Here is a 19,914-nt window from a genome sequence, read left to right on the forward strand (position 1 = left end):
ACAGTATAATAGCAGCAAAACGAGGGAAAGAAAAAAAAATTATAATAATAATGTCCAAATAATTTGAACGTATAACCACACGTTGTATATCAAAACACAGACACTTTCACCCTTGTCTTATTTCAATCACATCCCTCACCTTTTTGTTTGTTTTTGGGTTTTTTTTTTTGTCTAAACTCACTTGGTTACAACAACCCACATTCAACTTGTGAACAGCAGGGGAGCAGAACAGCAGCCACGGCGATGAGCATCAAGCTGATCTGAAGATCCGAATGGTCACGGCACCAGTGTAACACTTCCAGCTCTTCAAAAATCACAGACGCTCAGAAAGATTGGCTTTTCACGATTTATTCCTGCAGAAGACATAAAACACACTCAACAGGTGTCTTCTGATGGTACAGCAATTGTAGCTCCCTCACAGTGCAAACGCGCGCTGTCTTAACAGACTTACAATTAACCTTTTAATAAAGAAAAGGTGGAAAGTAATAATTTCTCTCATTTTACACTCTGTCATACTGAGCTTGTATACAAAAGAAATCTTATGACTAATAAAATACATTTCACAATCGTATAAAACAGAATAACAGGATAACATAAGTATCACCAACTAAACATTTCCCTCTAGTGGTCAAATTAACAATAGCGCATTACATCTTCACTTGCTTGTGCTTTACAGACAAAATGGCTGTTAACAAGCTCACGTACCTGCAGAAGACATAAAACACACTCAACAGGTGTCTTCTGATGGTACAGCAATTGTAGCTCCTACAATGTAAAACAACATCACAAAAAGCACAGAAAAACGGTACATCCAAACACATTTCCTGCTATGCGCAGCAACCACTAGGGGGCTGACAAAGACCAACTGCCAAAGAGCATAAATACGGCAGAAACACTATTTAACAGCAACCCGCCTTTGTTTCAGTTACACAGAAACTTTCTAACATCAATATGAACCTATATACATCGACATGTACAACTTATGTAACAACATTCACACCAGAAACCATAAAAATGCCAGAGCCTTTCATTACAGGACTTACCCTCACAGTGCAAACGCGCGCTGTGAGAAGCGGAAGCCTTAGCAGCTTCTAAACGTTAGAGTGAGATCCGGTTTCTGGGTTTTCAAAATAAAATACAATAAAAAAAAATGATAAAATTCACACTTAAAATGATAATTAAGAACAGGTAAGTGCATGTTTTTCATATGTATTTTTAACTCCGTTACATAAGGTTTATTTTTTAGCACCTGACGGCTCTTTTTTGCTTCTCATCCGTAAACACTGCATCTTTCACATGATTCAGTTTATTTTGAAAAGTCTCAACAGGATCTTGAGCTTTATTGTGAAAGGCTTATGTGGAACAAGCGGACACGCGGTGGTTTTACCGTCGTTGTTGCTAACGACAACGCATAAAAACAAACGCTTGTCTGTTTGTAGTGTGGTTATATTAAATGTAAGAGAAAGAGGGAATGTTAAGAAATTAATATAGCCACTACAGTGACCATCAAAATAATGAAAAAATATTGCCGTAAACAGTTTATTTTGCGACACCACGAAACAAACAATAGCGTAAAATGAAACGATAGACATCGTTATATCGAACAGCCCTAACACCTACCTAAACATTGCTGTAGACCACCCACATGTTTACTGCTGCGAATATTGTCAGTATTTAGTAACTTTGTGTAATTAACAGTGACATTTGTTTTCTTAGCCCCACCTGCCATGAATGCGTGACATTGTATAGCATTGCATTGTCCTACTTGCCTTGCTTAGAAACACATTCATAAATAATCCAGTACCCCCAAGTTTTAAGCAAATAGCAGTAACTCTTTAGTAGCTCTCTTTGAAATCCCAGCGTATTGCAGAAGAAAAAGATCATGTAATTTATTGCAACCTTTGTGACTGCATAACAGTGAAGTGAAACAGTGCAAGGAATGCAGTATTAGTCATATGGTCTGACAGGTTGTGACCAAGCCAACAGTTTAGCCACATATCTGAAACTTGTCACAGCAGGATGTCCTCAATAATAATAAACAGTAATAAAAATAATAATAATAATAAACAGGATGTCCTTAATAAACAACAGTCTTACAGCAGGTTAAAGAATAATCTGACCATTCACATTTTTTTCCCTGTGCTTTGTTTAAAACCTGCCCAGTTGTGTTCCACCACAATAAAAACACAAGTATAAACCTAGAATAAGCTATATGTTGTGGTATTTTACGTGACACAGATCACCCAACACATCCATGTAAACACTTTTTAACCTTGTAAAATTTTGTGTATCTATCCAATCATATATACCTAATGTGTCACCACCCTGATTCTACAGCTCAAAGTGTGCACATTTGAATCCCATCAGTGGCTTTCTAATCTTAGCGACCCATTTAGGTGCTTGAAACAGAACTGGTATTTTGCCCCACTAAAAGTGGATCATTGTCTGATTTCTGCAGCACTCTCAGTGGATGTGACACTGTAAAATTTCTGTTCCAGGCTGTTACACCCTTACCTTACCATTTGCAGCAAGAAAAGTGTCGAGTCTGGCATTGGTCCTCACTTGGTCCACTTTTATTTCTCCCTTTGGCTAAAAAAGCAGTAAGTGGGATTCTTGGGGTCATTTGTCTCACAGACCTCATCGGTTCCTTTAGAAATTATTTAAAGGGACTTAGCGACTTCTAAGAACAAGGTCAGACTTGGAAAATCTTTTATTTTGGACAGGAACCTTTACTAGGGCTGATTAAACGTCAGCAGCATTTGTTTTTTGACAATTCCAAACTGGAATACAATTTTTTTTTCTGTTAAAAATGGGCAAAAAAACCCCATTTAACATGCATGTGAGTCATTTTTCTGTCTGAGCTGAGATTAGTTATTATCATGACATAAAGAGTCTCAAATTAATGAGCTTAAATTTTCTTGCAGCCTGGTGGAACAAACCTGTGGACCATCTCAACTGACCCCTGATGTCTTAGAAGTAAAACTTTTAAAAAATGAATAAAAGCTGTAGCTTCAGCAGGGCGCTTGTGATGCGAAAGGAGACACACACGTTTTTTCTTAAATCTGTAAACAAATCCTGCTAAATGTCACCTGTTACTGCACTAATTCTGTTCTGGAGCTTTAAGAAGTTAACAGTGTAGCAGCACAAGATCCAGTTTTCAACCAGCTTTGGGCTCGAGTGACCCTCCAGCTCACAGAAGGTTTTCAGAGCAGATTGGCAAGTACAATTCACTGCACAATCTGATATCTTGGTGTTTTGATTATCATAATTAATCTGCTCCAGGTTCAACATTGCAAGTGACCAGTCGCATTGCTGTGATGTCATAGTTGTTGAATGTGGAAACACCATCACAGCAAACACTAACCTTGACCCTGTTGGTGTTTGTTTTTTCCTGAGTAGACATTGGCAAGTTTCTTTCCACGTCACAATACTGTGACATCACAACAATGTGATTGATTTCTGGCCGTGTTAGCCTGGACCAACATTAATTATGATGATCCAGGAACAACACTAACACAAGTCAGTACACCTACTATCACCAGCTGCAGCACAAAATTGGATATATTTTCGAGCTGTGGGGTGAGCCTTGGAACACTTTCCCGATGAGGCTTCTTGTCGAGAGACAGGAAGAGCCAGTGCTATCTGGTAAGAGGTAGTTGAACCTTCAAAATAAGAGCACAGGGCTTGTCCGATAGTTTGATTGTGTCACCTCAGACAGATGAAAGCAAATAAATAAATCACTTAATATTCTTGGTGGTATGTATGTACAAAAATGTGCACGTAAATAACAAATATTAGCCAAGCTTTTTTTCCCCTTCGTGATGTGGGTTTCTACTGTGATGACATTGACACTTGAGTAAATTACACAGACCATTGGAGAAAATGGTTTCATATTGATGGTTTGTATCTGTGACTGCTTGTTTTCAATCCATTCATGTGCTATAATATATGAATGTACTGTATCAAGGATTTAGGTTTATTATTGTCAGACTGACACAGAAAAACCAACATTTTCTACCAGAGTTTTTGTTTTTTAGATCAACGGCTCAGGCTTATTTTAAAGTAATCGGTCCTATCTACTCCAATTTATGGATTTCAACATTTCTTTCTTTTTGGTTGTTTTACTGTTTACTGTACCAAAGTCAGTGTTGCCCTACCCTGCTCTGAACTTACTACAGTAAAAATAAAACATGTTCATTGTCACCATTTAGTGTTTCCTCAGTGAGAAAACTCATCAAGTTTTGTGCTCACAGGGGGAAAAAACTTCTTCCACGTCCTCTCTTGAAATATAAAGTTTCAAAATGATGTATGAAGATGTGCGTGGGTGTGAGAGGGAATATTATTGTGTAATGAGAATAAAGGCTTTCAATTCAATTTCAATTCAATTTTTTTCTGTAATGTAGGCCTAAAATGATAAAGTGTTAAAGCAATGAGGGAACTTTTTTTTAGCATTATTTTTTTTTTTTTAAAGTGGCACTCACGTGCTTCCATACTTTTCATAAAACATCCTTTTGTACTAATAATAGCATTAGCTGCTCCAAATCTTAACACCTGACTTAACTTAAAAATTGTGTCACCAGATCAAATAATTGGATGCACTACAAATGCCACTTCTAAAAAGATTCTATAGCAATGTCACAAGTTCTTGCACCTGTTGGTTAAAATTATTTAAAGCTGCTGCTTGTTGAACTCTGTCAGGCCTGCTGGTTATTGTTGTATAACAGCAGTACTGCCTGAAAATAAGACTGCTATCTTTGAGTGTTATCGTAGTAGTATATTAAATAGATCTGCATGCTATGTCTTTCATGTACTGGCTATGACTACCTTGTGCTGCACTGTACTTTGCATAAATATAGTTAAAGTTTCTCCGTGTTTATAATGAAGATTTTCCATCTGTGCGAAGCCCACTGGCAGCAGCAGCCTCAGCCCCTAGCTAATCCTCTTAGACTGTTTTGTTGTTTTCCTTTAATTGAAGTCTCTGTCGGGAGTCTCTGGTTCTCCTGGCTTGACTAGTACAGGACAGCTGTGCTCTCAGCTGAAATACACGCTAACGGGGGGTTGAGCATTTAGGAACAAGCACAGGGAGTCCAGCCATTATTTCACTGTTTTTACTTTTCGCTCATGTAAATCTTTGTAAATCTTCCTCTTGTTTTCTGTTGTCACCCCCTTGTGTGATTGCCTCCTAACTTCTTAACTTTTCTTTTTTTTCCTTTTTTTTTGCAGAGTTGTTTTGAGGTCGGACTGCTGAGATGACAAGGCTGTGACAGTGTGTGACTAAGTGTGTCTGTATTGGACTCATTCCTGTGAGATGGCTACTGCAAAGAAAAGTGAGTGTATACTGTTGTATGCATTCTTTAAAAGTACTTCTAAGTCATTCTGTAGTAATGTGCCAGATGATGGTGTGATTGCCTGCAATTTTTAGAAACAGGAAATGCCCACTTTAAACTGGTGAGACAGACAGACAAACAGCAACGGCTGTAATATTCAACATATAGGCAGCCCACACTAACCCGAGATTCGAATGTTTTTGTTTTTTTAAGTTCTACTGAATAACTCAGTCGTGTGGCAACAGACTGCAAAAATAATTTGCATAAAGTTATTTGGGAAGGGGGGGAGGTACTGAAAGAGGAAACCAGTTTGCTGATACATTTGGTACAGGAAATCACGCACAGTCATATGAAAAACTGAGTACACACAAGTTGTAAGTTGTAGATTTGCCGCTGTACGTGTTGTGTGACTCACTTTGGGCTAAGCGTTAGCTGTCACACAGACGGCCTCACATTTTGTTCTAGAATACGTTGGTATATAGAGAAGTGCATGGTCGACTCGGTGATTGCAGGATGTCCAGGTCCTGTGACTGAAAATCAAGCCCAAATCATCATGCCTCCACCACCATGCTGACATTTGGTATGCGTTGTGCTGTGCTGTGTATGTTTGGTTTTCTCCTAACGTGGTGCTGTGTATTATGGCCAAACACTTCCACTTTGTCATATCTGTCCAAAACACATTTTCCTGTAATTCCTGTTCAGATGCTACAGCCGAGTTGGTTTATTCTTTTTAGAGAGACGATGCTTTTTCTTGCTAACCCCTCCAAACAAGCCATACTTGTTAAGTCTTTGTCTAATATGATGAACTTTAACTTTTTCATGCACTTTAACATTTAACATGCCACTGAGGCCTGTAATGTTTGAATGTCGCACTTGTTGTTTTTTCTGAGCAGGTTCTCTGAGCGTTACATGGTCTGACCATGAGGCTAATTTGCTTACATTGTGGCTTTGTGTTAACATACACCTGAGTGCTCCAGACCAGCAGACTGCCAAAACTTCTGCTTTTATAGAGGTGCTCACATTTGCTGATGATCAGTTAATCAAACAGATTTGATTAGGAATATCTAAACTGCTACTTGCCCTCTTAAGTAAGTAAAGGGTAAGTAAGGGTTTGTTTTTCACAGGAAAGGATAGGAAAGGAAATGATGAGTAGTCGTGTGAAACTTTCATTTTCACATTACTATATATAGATGCGTAAAAAAAAAAAACCCAAACAAAAAAACAGTTTTACTCATCTTGGACATGAGCTACAGTTTTAGATGCTTCATATTTGGCTAACTGACGTAGCACTTCTTCTGTATTCATTGTTTATTAGAAGGTAAACGAAAGGAAAAAAATAGAGTAACTAGTTCCCTGTTAGAATTCATGATGACGCATAACCACAGATTAACCATTTCAGCCATGACACAGCCTGACTTAAATTATTTTTTTGATTGAAAAGCAGAAATGGTACAGTGAGGCATGCCAGGGAACAATGACTATGTGTTTATCTCTATGAAAACTTAATCTCCTTTGCAGTAGTTATGGATACTTGTTGCCTTCACAGACCACTTTGCAGACCTTTGTTAGGTTCACTGATGGCTGGTTTTACAGGGTTTGGATTGGCTCAGATATCACAGGAAGAGTGTGTCTTAGAAGTTGTTACCTTTAGTACAGTAAAAGTATTTTATAATAAGCAGTAAAAATTTTACTGTGGAGATTTCAATCATCTTCTTTTGTCCTTTTGAACATTGCCGTGTGCGAGTATCTGTGGTAATCTGTAACACACAAAATGTTATTGTTGTTGTTTGTTTTTTAAAAATCTTTTCCCAGGAGGATTTTGTAAATTACTGTGCGCTTTCATCTGCTGCATATCAGCGGGATCAGTCTCCCTCAGTTGTCTTCATATGAAATTTTACATTTGTTGTAGCTTGGACCACTTCATGGGCTTGGACACGTCTGTGTTACTTAGGGCCGAGGTCAGTGGATGTAAAGGCGACAGAAAAGAAGCTAAAAGAAGACAGGAAGACATAGATGAGCGTGTGTGATCGCACTTTAACCATGCCCAGCAGTGTGCTGAAAGCAAAATTGAAGGTTTTTTTCTCTTCTTCCCACAAAGAGTGCTACTAAATGTGGTAATATAACCAAATGTGAGAGTCTCAGGTGGGTCATTTCAGAGTTGTTACCAAATATTGAAGCTTGCAGTTAGTTGGTGTGATGTTAACAGTAGACACTGGTAATATTTTTTATCTTTTTATTAACTGCAGTTTTTTTCATTAATAACAGCTGATTGGGTTTTTTGGGGGGTTTTTTTGCAATTTTTGGAGGTAATGATATTTTACGTCCAGTCTGCAAACACTGCACTTGATTCCTAAACCCACCAGGATTAGACTGATAGGCTAACAGCCTACAGTAATATTCAGCAAAGCAGAAAGGGACATGCTGACAGGCAGATTAGTGGAAGGACATAAGTAGATGTATATTAATCTGAAATAAGCCAGTTGAGCAGGGCTGCATTCTTTTTTGTGCTAACTCGGGGATATGAGACCAGTCTAAGCAGTGCCAGCTCTCAGTATTGTGATAATGATAGGGTTAGGGTTTGGCTCAGATCTGCGCCTTTGATGCAGTTCTTGTATGTGAAAGTACCTCAAATACACACGAAATGCTTGTGTTAAAGAGGTTATCTGTAAATAGGTTTTCAGTCAAATGCAACTTAAATATATAAAATCAAAGGTTAATTTATTTAAATACATCATCATTAAGAAAAATGTGCTTGGTCTAGTGAATTTCATTTGACCAGATTAAATTAAATGTAAGTACATTGTACTTATGTAACAAAAATTATATGGGGAATAACTTAAAGTCGGCAATCTGGGCAGATATATTTTTTTGAGTGTCTTTAAGAAAGAATTGCCTTTGTTGATCTTTGTGAGTGGATTCATTAGTGAAAGAAATTACCGCCAAGTCTGTCTGGATGAGTAGATCTTTAGCATTCATAGGAACATGACACCAGATGAATGATAAAACTGAAAAGTGTTTATGAATGAGCTATTTTAGATGTACAGGCCTCTGGAAGTTACAGTTTTAAATCAGCAATGGAGGTGATGGATGGCTGCAGCATTACTTTTGGCATGAGTGGATCACCCTGTTGAAGAAGATTAGCATTTTAGAGGGTTATAAAATCTTTTTTGATAAAAATCTAGAAGCCTGTTTACATAAAAACACAAGTAAACACATTAGCTGTGAGCTACAGATGCATTTTTGGTACGATCCAGGGGTTAAAGCGGGATTTGGACAGCTCTAACAGCAGCTCAGATAACAACCATAGATATATATTTGTTTGTCTTAGTGGCTTTGTTAGATTTGTTTTGTTTGTGTAGAGGCTGTGTGATCTGCTGACCTTTTATTTGCTGCTGTGGCTCTGAGGTTTATGGATCTTTGTGGATTTAGGCAGCTGCATTGTATAATATATCAGCAGATATTACTCAGGCTGGGACACTAGCTTGAGTGATATCTGCCTACACTGAAAAAAATATGTTGTTGGATTTACTTAATTCAATGGTGGACATTTATTGCACACAGATGTTTTGCTTTGGCAGCAACTTAAACAATTGAGTTAAATTAACACAATTTATTCATGTTCAATAAATCTGTGCAATTTGTGTTGATAAAATGTGTCTTAAACATGTTTTGATGAAGTAATTTGAGCTCTTGAAATATTTTAATCCTTCACAATTTTCTCACTTTATCCCAACACCATTCAATAACTTTTACCCAATACTACTTGGTCACATCAAAACAACATGTCTAATTTCACTGCAGTAGGTAAAGAATTAAACTGACATTACTCCTCCACTGAATCTACATAAATCAACAGTTAAATAATGTCAGTTCTTCCGTGTTCTCGGGAATCAATCGCAGCAAAGAAATTAGACTGTTTCTTTTGAAAAATGTTGGGAAAGAACAATACAAAACATTCTATTTAAGGCCTCTGACATCAAGATTCAGTTAAACAACAATTATAACTAAACAATTTGAGGTAATGTTAGTTTCCATTAACATTAAATTAGGTTACTGAATTGGCAAACACCTTCCTATTAACACTACCCATTTTACCCCAATAACTAAAGAAATTAGCACTTGCAGGTCAAAACCTTTATTCAAGAGACGCAAAAATAACATTGATACAGTGACTGTCAAAAAATACAGCACTGATCATACTGTGACATCTTGGTTCAAAACAGCACACTTAGAAATATTCAACGTTCTTTACTTCAACTGAATGAAACTGAAAATACCATTTCACACGACCCATATGGGATATTTAGACTGTATAACTGTTCACGCTACATCTCTTCACTAGTAAAAGAAAGAAAAAATACAAAGAGAAATTTAAAAATGCTGCCAAACAGACAAACAGAACTTGTACAGAGCAAAAGGAAAAACAAACAACAACAAAAAACAGCTCGTCCTCATGGCAGTTGCAGAGTATATAAAAATGAACCTTGCGATCCGTTCCTGGAATTGAGCTTCAAAAATGCAGCAGAACAAGTGTGAGATTTAAATGTCCTCTCACCTAGAGCTGGTCACCTCACATGCATAACAGTGAGCTTCGTTACAGGAGCAGTTTTGTCTTAGTTGTGAGCTTTTCTTGAGAGCTGAGTTGCATCCAACTCCATTACCACCCTTTGAATCACCTCAAAAGTGTAGCAGAGTTGTGATGGGTAACTCATGTTGAAGGAATAAAAAAGGTCCAAACAGCATGGCTACTGCAAAGGTCACGTTATCCAGATCTTGAAGAACAACATCAGAAAAGTCATTGCCTGGCGCATCTCTGGAGACAGATGTTCATTGTGGTTTTCTCAATCTGTGCAGTGGCCTCAGGCAAGTCCTGGTTAAACACAAAACATTTCTTTAAGATTCCTTTTTAAACTCATCTCTTTTGAATCTACCAGTTCTAATGTTAGAGTAATTTAAACCAATGCAAGCAACATAGTAAATAGCTATAGCCAAAGAGTGGCCTGCCATGCTGCCATTCATGGTCTAACAGAGTTTCTAAGAGAGGGTGAAAAACATAATAATTTCAAATGCTTTACATTAGTTTTTGTTAGAAAGACACCGGCCCATCAGAAATCCAGGTTATGTCACTCAGAAGATGTTAGAATTTAGACTTTCAGCTCCACAATTTGGTTAGCTGTTGGTCAGTTGGTCTTTTTTTTTTTTTTTTTTTTCAAACAAAAGCTAATGTAAATACTGGTGGGATTTTCCTTTGTTCATTAGAATGACAAATTTAAAGTTTTTTCACACTGATGTGACCCCTAATACAGGGGTGGGGGTGGGGCCTCAAGGGCCGGCGGCCGAGTTCACTACCAGGCCTCATGTGAACTTCAAATTATTAAAGAGGACTACTGGTCCTAACCAGTCCAATGAGGATCAAGTGGATAACTAAATGCATTTTTAAATGTTGCAAATCCACAATCTACTCATAAAACACTCACCATGAACTCCTGCACCAAGATGTTGCAATTGTCTTTCACACAGATGCGGAGCACTTTGATGAGGGACTTCAAGCATTAATGTCATCCTTGAGTATTATAACAAAGAAAACAAAGATTTGTGAACTTTTCAGTAGCACAGAAGAAAATGATCCCAGACAAAAACTCTTGACTTTTTAAACCAGTCAACATGCAACACCAGCATCTACAAAGCAATAGCAAAAGTTCCTGTTTGACATCAACTTTATGGATATATAGTTTCCAGAACATTTATTTTAAAAAAAAAGATAAATTTTTCTCAGTGGGCCAGTAAATGCATGACGAAAATTATGGCATCCTTTTAGTGGAATCATTACTCACAGGTAATAGTTGACTGTTTCAATGGATGTAGCATAAAAATCTTTTACTGACCTAATGCAATACATATACACTTTGTAGTTAAAGAATTTTAAAGTTCTTACTGTCATAATGGCAGCTACATCCTTTAGCTTTGTGCCCTGTTCCCCCGATCACTTTGCAAACACTTTCAGCAGACTGTCAGAGAGAAACTCAGCTCCGTCAGAAACCTTGACTGTAAAGGCATGGTTGGGATGCACTGGAATGCTGCATTTTATCTGAAATGACATAAAATTATTTTGAAATAACAGCAGGCACTGTGCTTGGTTAATCAGCAATGTTTTGTTGAATAAAAACTGTGTTTCCAGATCTTATGGGATTAAAAAAATCCAAAGATGTTTGTTTCTGATTTGCAACCCAACAACCCACAAGTTACAACCTCATTTCAGTTCAAGTGTGCATTAATGCGAGTCCAGTAATCACCTTTCTGGCAATACATACAGGTATAAGTTAAACCTATGGCAGATTTTGGATTTCTCAGTTGTATTAATAGGGTGAGTATGCATGCACCTAATAATTATAAAAAACCTATTATAATTAAGTTACAGAAACGAAAATAGAATATACTTTCTTACCATAACACCTTGAACCCACAATCCATCAGCTGACTCCTGGTGAAATGCAGAATAGAGGTCATCTCTCAATGTGCAGCAAAAAAAACAAAAACAAAAGGACAGCAGGTGAGGGCAGGAGGGGTAGGGATGTAAGCTAGCATAATGCCGCTGATGATATTAGCTAAAGCTGTTCAATGTCCAAAATCTCACTAACACCACGGTGCAGTAAATACACAATGTAACTGAAGAGTCAGTTGACAAATCTATTCACACAGAAAACCAAATTATGTTATGAGTGCCTCATAATTAGGTTTAATGTGATATTACGGCTCTTGTGCCAAAGACAAATTCAAATGAAAAAGCGCCAATTCTTTGACAACAGATAAAACAGCAAATAAGCTAACGGCTCTTTTTTAGCATGTTACATGGCGACACTCTAGACGTTTAACTACATTTGGCTGAAATATGGTAAATATTAATTCAAAAAATCAAGACATACCAAAAACGTAGAGTTGGCTGCTCGACTTGACTGAGATGGATGCCTTTTTTAAACCACGATCCAAAGCCCGCGAGATGAAATCACGCGTGGTTTCACGAGATTTAACGTTGCTATCTTATTGACTTACTTCACCTGAACATGATATGAACAATTTAATACACCCTTTCTGCATATCATGTAGTTTTTACACTATATAGTTACATTTAACTTTAAAACATGAGGCAATTGTGTTAAATACATGCAAGATGCTTACATAAATCCAAGAGATGGCCAGTCCCTTTTTTTCAGTGTAGCTGTAGTATGAAATTGGGATTTGGCAACAGATAGTGAAGAACATCAGCCTAAATTCAAACGAATGAGTGAAAACCCTGACCTAACCAAACAGTGAGCATGGTTACTACTGTAAATAAAAAAAATAAAAAACTTTAACAGGCTTCATGTATAATGTTTACCCCACATAGCCTGTACTTAGGTGCGCCGTCCAAGTGTACTAACAGCTAGTCAAATTTCAATGACTCATTTTTTTTCCATCTGTGAGAACAGTATCATCTGTGATTTGTTTGTGTAAAAACGTCTCGTTCTTTCTTTGAACTCCTAACTGGCTCGCCAGCTTGTGGCAAACACTCATCTTTATCCATCCTCCTTTAACAAATAAAAAAAAATAAAATAACCTATGACTTATTTATTACTAGTTGTATTTATTGCAGCTTTCAGTTTCTTTAAGATGATCATGCTTAATTTGCTGAGCAGTCATTGCCCTTTAAAAGTCTTCTTCAATCATCCCCTTGTGTCCTTTGAACTCAGCCGATCTGCTTTTTCATTGAATTGTATTTCTAATTATTGTTCTTTACATTTTGCATTTGTGAGACCATGTTTCACACCCCCAAAATATTAGTAGGGACATAAAAATATCAGTGGTAAATCTTAACTGTAGTAACAACCAGGGCTGGGCCATATCATATGGTCAGTGATAATAATATTATAAATATAATATAAAAAATGTCATATCATTGCTATAGCGATGCTATACAAGCCCGGGCGTGTCTGAAAACACTGTGCCAGGCTCCAAACATTTAGTATCTAAAAATGAAGGTACTCTAGAAACCTCCAACAAAGCAGAGTCCTTCAAAATAGATGAGAAAACCAACCCCACCAAATATGGAAGCAGCACACTTATTTTACCACACCACTGAGTGAAACCAGGCTATAAAAACAGCAAACACTAGCAGCATGTTTAAAGTCACTTTTATTCCTTATTGTGAAGCTCAATTTGAACTTCAAGTCATTATTAGTATGTATGCCTAAATGCATCGAGTTGCTGCAAGATAATTGGCTGATCACATATTTACAATACTGAGCAGTTGAACAAATGTACCTTATAAAGTGGCCAGCGAGTGGATCTGTAAATACACATGTAGCGTCATAGTCATTTGTTAGTTTCTGAGCAAAACATTACAGCTCTTAGATTTACAACTCATGCCATTATTTTTTTTTCTTAAACTGCTAATTTTTTCACATGGAGTCAAAGTTCAGGTAGACTCGCTGTAGATAAAAGCACATTTCTTAATCGGACTTTTCAAGCTATAGCATATCGTTTTGACTGTGAAAGGCTGCTTTACTGCAAAAAGTCTGCCTTTACATGAGTAATTACTCTCCCATGAAGCCCTATTGTATGAACTTCAAGCCTTCAAAAAGCCTTATAGCAGGGTGAAAAGTGCTCTCATGTGATTTAGATGACTATAGTAAAGCTTAATATTTGATAGAGAGCTACGTCTTCTCAGAAAGAAAGAAAAAATGCATACATATTATTGCTGAAGTTTAAATTATGTGTGGTGATCATTATATCATTGTATCCACTCACCTTCTATTTGAATAAAAAAGGAAAAAGAGAGCTCTAGGCTCTATTTTTCAAATGTTATTAAGTTTCCCACGTATATTGGTACTCTATACTCCAAAATAAGATACAAGAAATGTCTAGTAGATGTTAAAAGATTTGCTCTTGATCAGTATAAAGCATTACTCCTACAGGAGCTGATGAATTTAAGCTTATAGCTGATTCAGAAATGCATTTGTAATGGTTCTATAAAACAAATGATGATATCAGATAAAACCTCTCTGACCTCTGGGTGTCTTCAATAAAGGTAAAAAGAAAATGTGCACATAAATTATGAACTAATTAAATTATTAAAAGGTTTTTGTAAAAAACAAACAAAAAAAATCACGTAAGTTCAAAAAAACAGGTTTAATAATGGTGACTCACCTGAATCCAAAAACTTCAGGTCCATCATTCAGAGGTTATTCAGTTTCTTGCATTTGGACCTGCTACAGCATTTTTTTGTTTATTTATTTCTTTTTTGTAGATATAGGTTTCATGTGTGTATTGTTATTGGTTATAAATGATGGTTTATCTCAATTTGATCTTCATTGTCAATTGAGACAATCCCAGTAGCTGCACACTCCCCAGTCCTATATGAACTGCTCCAAATGTAAAGATAAACCTTTTAATTGTGACGTTATAATGTGACTTTGAAGTGTTGACGTATTTAAAATGTAGCATACATCAATAATTTCTTTTATTTGAACAGGATTTAAAATTGGGAATTTTTTGTCACAGATTTATTCTATTTTTTTTCTTTGCCTAAACTAATTACCCTAAACATGAAACAAGTAGTATTCCTTTTATCATTAGAGTATTTTTATAGTAACATTGAGAACTGAATGAGCACATTTACGGTACTGAAAAATGTTTGAAAGTCAAATACCTGATGCCAAACACTGTGCTCCTAAAATCAAATATGGAAGTATCAGGGTGAATATCGTGACTTGGGAAAGACTCATTATTAATACTGTGGTATGTGTTGAATTCATAAAAAGGCACAGATCAGATAAGAAAACTCATTTTACGGATAATATTGACATACTCTGACTCTTCTCATCCTTTATCTGGAGACTTATAAGGTAGCGTTGTCTAGGATAACAAGGCTAATAAATTCAGTTTAAAGTTAGTTTACATTTTGCTTATCTTGTTTTAGAACTTCGAGTATGGGATATTGTTAATATTAAAAGGCTTCTTGTTGTTTTCTTTGATATAAAGAGCTTTGGATATGAAACATCCTTCCTCAGTTTCCAGTTCTATTTCTACACAGTGATCCTGCACATATGGAACATGATGTAACTCCACAAACTCATTACTGTGACCCAGATTGCTGATAGCAAGCACTTCTAATCTCTAATATGAGTCTGAATAAAAGTTAAATGGAACTAGAGTGACAGTAATGCCTGTGCTTTGTGTAAATGTAGCTGGCTGTGTTAGTATATGTACTAAAGGTAAATGCATCAGTCTTGTGCTATGAGTTTGAATACTGGATTGCACTGGAGAGCCACTTATGGTATGCACGGTCACGTCGGGGCTTGTTTCTAAAAATATGTACTCATCGTTCTTACAGCAGACGTTTGTATCTATAAAAACAACTTATTGCTTTATTAATATTTTCAGTTATACTGCTACAGCTGGGATAGACTTCAGGCCCCCCATGACCCTGACATGGATAAGTGGAAGAGAATGGATGGATGGATGTTACAGTGATCTCTGCTGTTAGGGCCAACATAGCCAGCATTTTGCATAATGATGTCTGTGTATGTATATGTATTCCCTGTGAGACCAAAGTTTAGGCCTAAAATGTCTGAAAATGCTTGTCTGCAGACAGTTTTTTTCTGTTGTTGGCTTTGAATGATGTCATAGAGAGGGGTATCCTTACATGGCTATGTCAGTCATATAGCGCTTAATATGACCACAGAAGTTCCACCCATCTTCTTAAAACCTGCTGTTTGTTAAAGACAGCCAATTAGAGGAAGGTTTGCTCAAACGGAGAGGAGCTAAAAGAACTTGTGTCAGACACAAGTTGAATTGAGGGGCTCCACCAAGTCCCACTAATGGATAAATGTGGATTATTTTAAACTGTAAATCATGCAAAACTGCTCTAGTAGAGACTAGTTCCACATAAATAAGTTTCTTGAAACACTAGAGGGCTTCTGTTTAGAAAATGAATGTTAGTGACTTTCTGAGAAAGTGCAACACGTTGGTGTAAAGATAAGTTATCAATACCAGTTTCGGTTAGCATTAGTAGAGGCCAATCAGTTGAAGAACTACTGGAAAAAGATGAAAGAACATTTTCATATCTTTTGACTTCTTTACTTGTTAAGGCAAGACGTTTTAAAATGAATTCACCGTTGCCACTGAAAAGGAAGTAGCAGCTGCCGGCAACCTTTATTGACATTAACCTCCTTGCCCCAAGGAAAAATTGATGTTTGCTCGGTGATTGCATTGAACTCTTTTGCTGTCTGAGGCAAATTAGTTAACAAGTGTTCAATAACAAGGTGATTGCCCCGGTTGCCTGTTGGGAGCCAGGCTGCTTCCAAACAATGGAGACCTGACTTAGTGCAGTCACTCACAAACAGATCACAACACAGTGCGATTAACTGGAGTGAGTCTGTGCTGATGAGTGCGACTGGTCTGCGATGTCTTACAATAGGGCACTTGACTAAATTGGTTCTTGAGTGGTTGTATTATGGTTATATTTCTTTGTGTTTCTTTAAGTGCTTAAACTCCTGTAGTTAATTTGCCATCCTGCAGTGACTACATGACTATTTATAGAGGAATTTTAGTTTCAGATCCAGGTTTTACCGAGTATCTGAATATATCTAAAGGATTTAATATGAGTTGAATATGAATGATTTCATTGTACACAGCAACAAATTTGATATTTTCGCCCTGTTGTTAGAGTTAATTGACAGATTATTGCAAACATGAAATTACCAATTTGACCCCATACAGTCACAAACTGTAGACTGTCTCCTTGTTATTGCCATTTCATTGTGCCATCCAACCATCCAAATTGTTGCAGTTCTAGTTCCTGTACCTTTCAAAGGCAACACAATTGCAAGTTCATTGCACGTGATGTTTTCTTTGATATTACCTAATGAATGTAGAATATCCAAGTTTTTACTTTATTTCATTTCTTTTTACTAGCTCTGCTGCACATGCTGGGCTTTGGTTATTTTTACAGGAGCTAGCCTTAAACAAAAATTCTATTTGATTACTTTAACAAAAAAAAAAGTAGGTTTAGGTTGTGCTACATAATTAAATGAGCTGGATCAGTTATACCTTACACAAATTGAACCTGTGCATATTAATATGCTCACTTGTCAGGAAACTGGCCTTTATATAAATTTAGCTTATATTAATCTGATATGTCTTTATTTTCAGATTACTATTGGTTTCCTGTTTCTGTGAGATAAGAAATTCATTATTTTTGATTTAATCTGCTCTTCAAGACAAATGCTAGGATATTGCCTAGCTTCACTGTCTTAGATTGGTAATTAATTCAGATGGTATCAGCTTCACCAACTGTTGGCTTATTATAATTTGGCAGAGGATGTTTGACAAAAACCCTGTGCTTAAATTAAAGTAACATTTCTGGTCCAGATCTGAAGGGCAGGGAAACCCTCTGCCAGTAAATGTGAGGATAGTTTAACTTCAGACTTGACTTCAGAAAAAGAAATAAATCTCCCCAACTGTCAGTTTGGCAAGAAACAAAATGTGGTTTAAATTACTCTCTTGCACACCACGAATGAGAAAATGTATTAAAAAAGACATTAATATTCTGACTGCTGTAAATGAGCCTTGATTGGAGTGAGTGTGACTTTGGTGACATTTAGCTCACTGAATTAATAATGCTGATCCCAGATAGCTTTTCAGTGTGGTGGTGCATGGGCCTGTTACACTGTGACTCCGAACATAAACACACCTAAGCCAAAGAAGTAACCCAGCAAAGTTTGTTCCATGGTGAAGTAATGCTTTATGAAATCCAAGTTAGACATGTGGGCCTTGTTGTCAAACAGTCTTTTTTAGAGATTAAACAGAGATAAAACACAGTTTTAAAAACAGCAACAACAACAACTTCCTTGAGAATATGTGTGAATGCTACAGCAGAAGTAGAAGAGCTTGTATGAATTTGTGAGTGAGATTGTATAGAGGGCTTTGAGTGCTCAAGTACAGCTAAAAAAGTGCTTAACAAGAACCAGTTCATTTACCATTACCATACAACTGTGCAGACAGAGGTTGGTTAAACAATGACATTATTGCAGATTGTATTAGTTTGAAGTTGTATTTAATATTATGACATGTTAAATGATAAATAGAGAAAGTAAAGCTCCTTACATGCCATCTGAAGCACAGTATATCCATCTTAAGGTGTCAGAAACTGTTTAATCGAAATAGAAGTGGTTAAAAAATGTCCTACTTCAGCTAAAGCACTGACCTCCTTCTGGGATTCTTTGGAGAAAAGCTATCGATCAAGTAGTTCAAGTTCAACTCCTCAAACTCTTCAGATTTAGTGGCTATAAGTGACCGGCTGTGAGTGCGCCTCCTTGTTATCTTTAGAAACTAACATCTTGAATATTAACACAAAGGACCGTTATCCTTGCAAAGCACTGACAGGAAGCAGCAGATAGTTTTCACTGTATATAAAGCTAGTTTGGGCTGCTTCCTTATTCACAGCAGGTAGCTCCACATGTTTGAGTTGCAGATTTTTATTTTTTCATGCCAGGTCTCCTTCCTGATTCGACCTTGAAGGGAATTGTGTCTCCTCCTGGGACCGAGCTGGGGATCTTACGCTCATTAGAGCCCAACATACATTAGGAATATTTAAATATGTAAACCGTAATTAACTATCGTTTAACTCCACAGGAGATGTCAGAGGGCGCCTCCAGTCTGCTAGCACCAATCATAGCACTGCTGCTCCACCGCTATGATTCGTCTTAATGCTGCAGACCTCGTGTGAACGTTACAAAACATACAGACATTCTTATAATCGTACTATATTGAAAAGAAACAAAAAAAGCAAACTCCACCCTCTTTCTTTGCTGCATTGTTTCGTCTGTTTATGACCACCTCAGAGTTCTCTATTAACCAAACTCGCATGGCCTTGCACAGTGTTAGAGGATCACAACATAGCTACAAGGACACACAACAGTTAACCGTCTTTAACCTGCAAGCTCCCCAGTGATGCTGAACTGTGCCCACGTGAGATAAATACTGGTGATTATCTAGTGAATTGATGGAGTGGGCGTGATGTATGCTGACTCCCTTATACTCTATTAAGGCAGCACCCGAAACCAAACTGAGTATTTCCAGCTTCTTGAGGGGACTATCTCCTGATTTTTGTCTACATGTTAAAATAGGGCATCTTAGGACAATTTCTTGACTTGATATCTCTGATATTGTGACTCACTCTCTGGAAGCTCATGTGTGATAACAACTGAGGGTTCAGACGTGCACTCACACACTGCAGCATCACTCACTTAAAGTGTTTTTATGGGCAGTAGCATTCACGGTGGCTTAAAGGATATCGTCCTATTAATAGAGTATTTCATAAATATTTAAAAAGTTGCTTAGGTATATTCTTTGTACTATTTCTCCCTGTCTTGCTGTTTAGCTGGTGTTGAAAGGCTCTGGGAAGGAGATGCTTTGAAAGGGGCTCAAATTTATGGAGGAGACCTTTGAACAAATTGTTTGTTTTTTCAGGGAATTATTATTTTTTGTGGAGGGCTGTTTATTTGGAAAAGGATTTTCCATTCTCTCACACTGGGGATGAATGCCTGGG

The 19,914-nt window shown here is 37.0% G+C and overlaps 1 protein-coding gene and 1 long non-coding RNA gene across 4 annotated transcripts in view; one reads left to right on the plus strand and one right to left on the minus strand.

Moving 5' to 3' along the window:
* Positions 1–19,914, plus strand: part of adisspb (adipose secreted signaling protein b) — a 56,160-nt gene that overhangs the window by 9,334 nt on the left and 26,912 nt on the right. For both annotated transcript variants that reach the window (XM_082526329.1, XM_082526330.1), the window contains exon 2: positions 5,224–5,327. In XM_082526329.1, coding sequence (XP_082382455.1) covers positions 5,309–5,327 — 19 coding nt within the window. In that variant the 5' untranslated portion in view covers positions 5,224–5,308. The remainder of the gene's footprint in view (positions 1–5,223; positions 5,328–19,914) is intronic.
* LOC309692352 lies at positions 9,261–12,545 on the minus strand. Of its 2 annotated transcripts, XR_014272285.1 has the most exons (5): positions 12,504–12,545; positions 11,773–12,382; positions 11,263–11,415; positions 10,805–10,890; positions 9,263–10,197 (listed from the first exon to the last, which is right to left on the minus strand). It is a non-coding gene; the product is annotated as an uncharacterized lncRNA (long non-coding RNA). The 2 variants fall into 2 exon arrangements; XR_014272284.1 differs by having other exon boundaries at positions 9,261–10,197; positions 11,773–12,540.

Source organism: Aulonocara stuartgranti (genome assembly GCF_965226115.1).
Source record: "Aulonocara stuartgranti genome assembly, chromosome: 3".
Classification (NCBI taxonomy): domain Eukaryota; kingdom Metazoa; phylum Chordata; class Actinopteri; order Cichliformes; family Cichlidae; genus Aulonocara; species Aulonocara stuartgranti.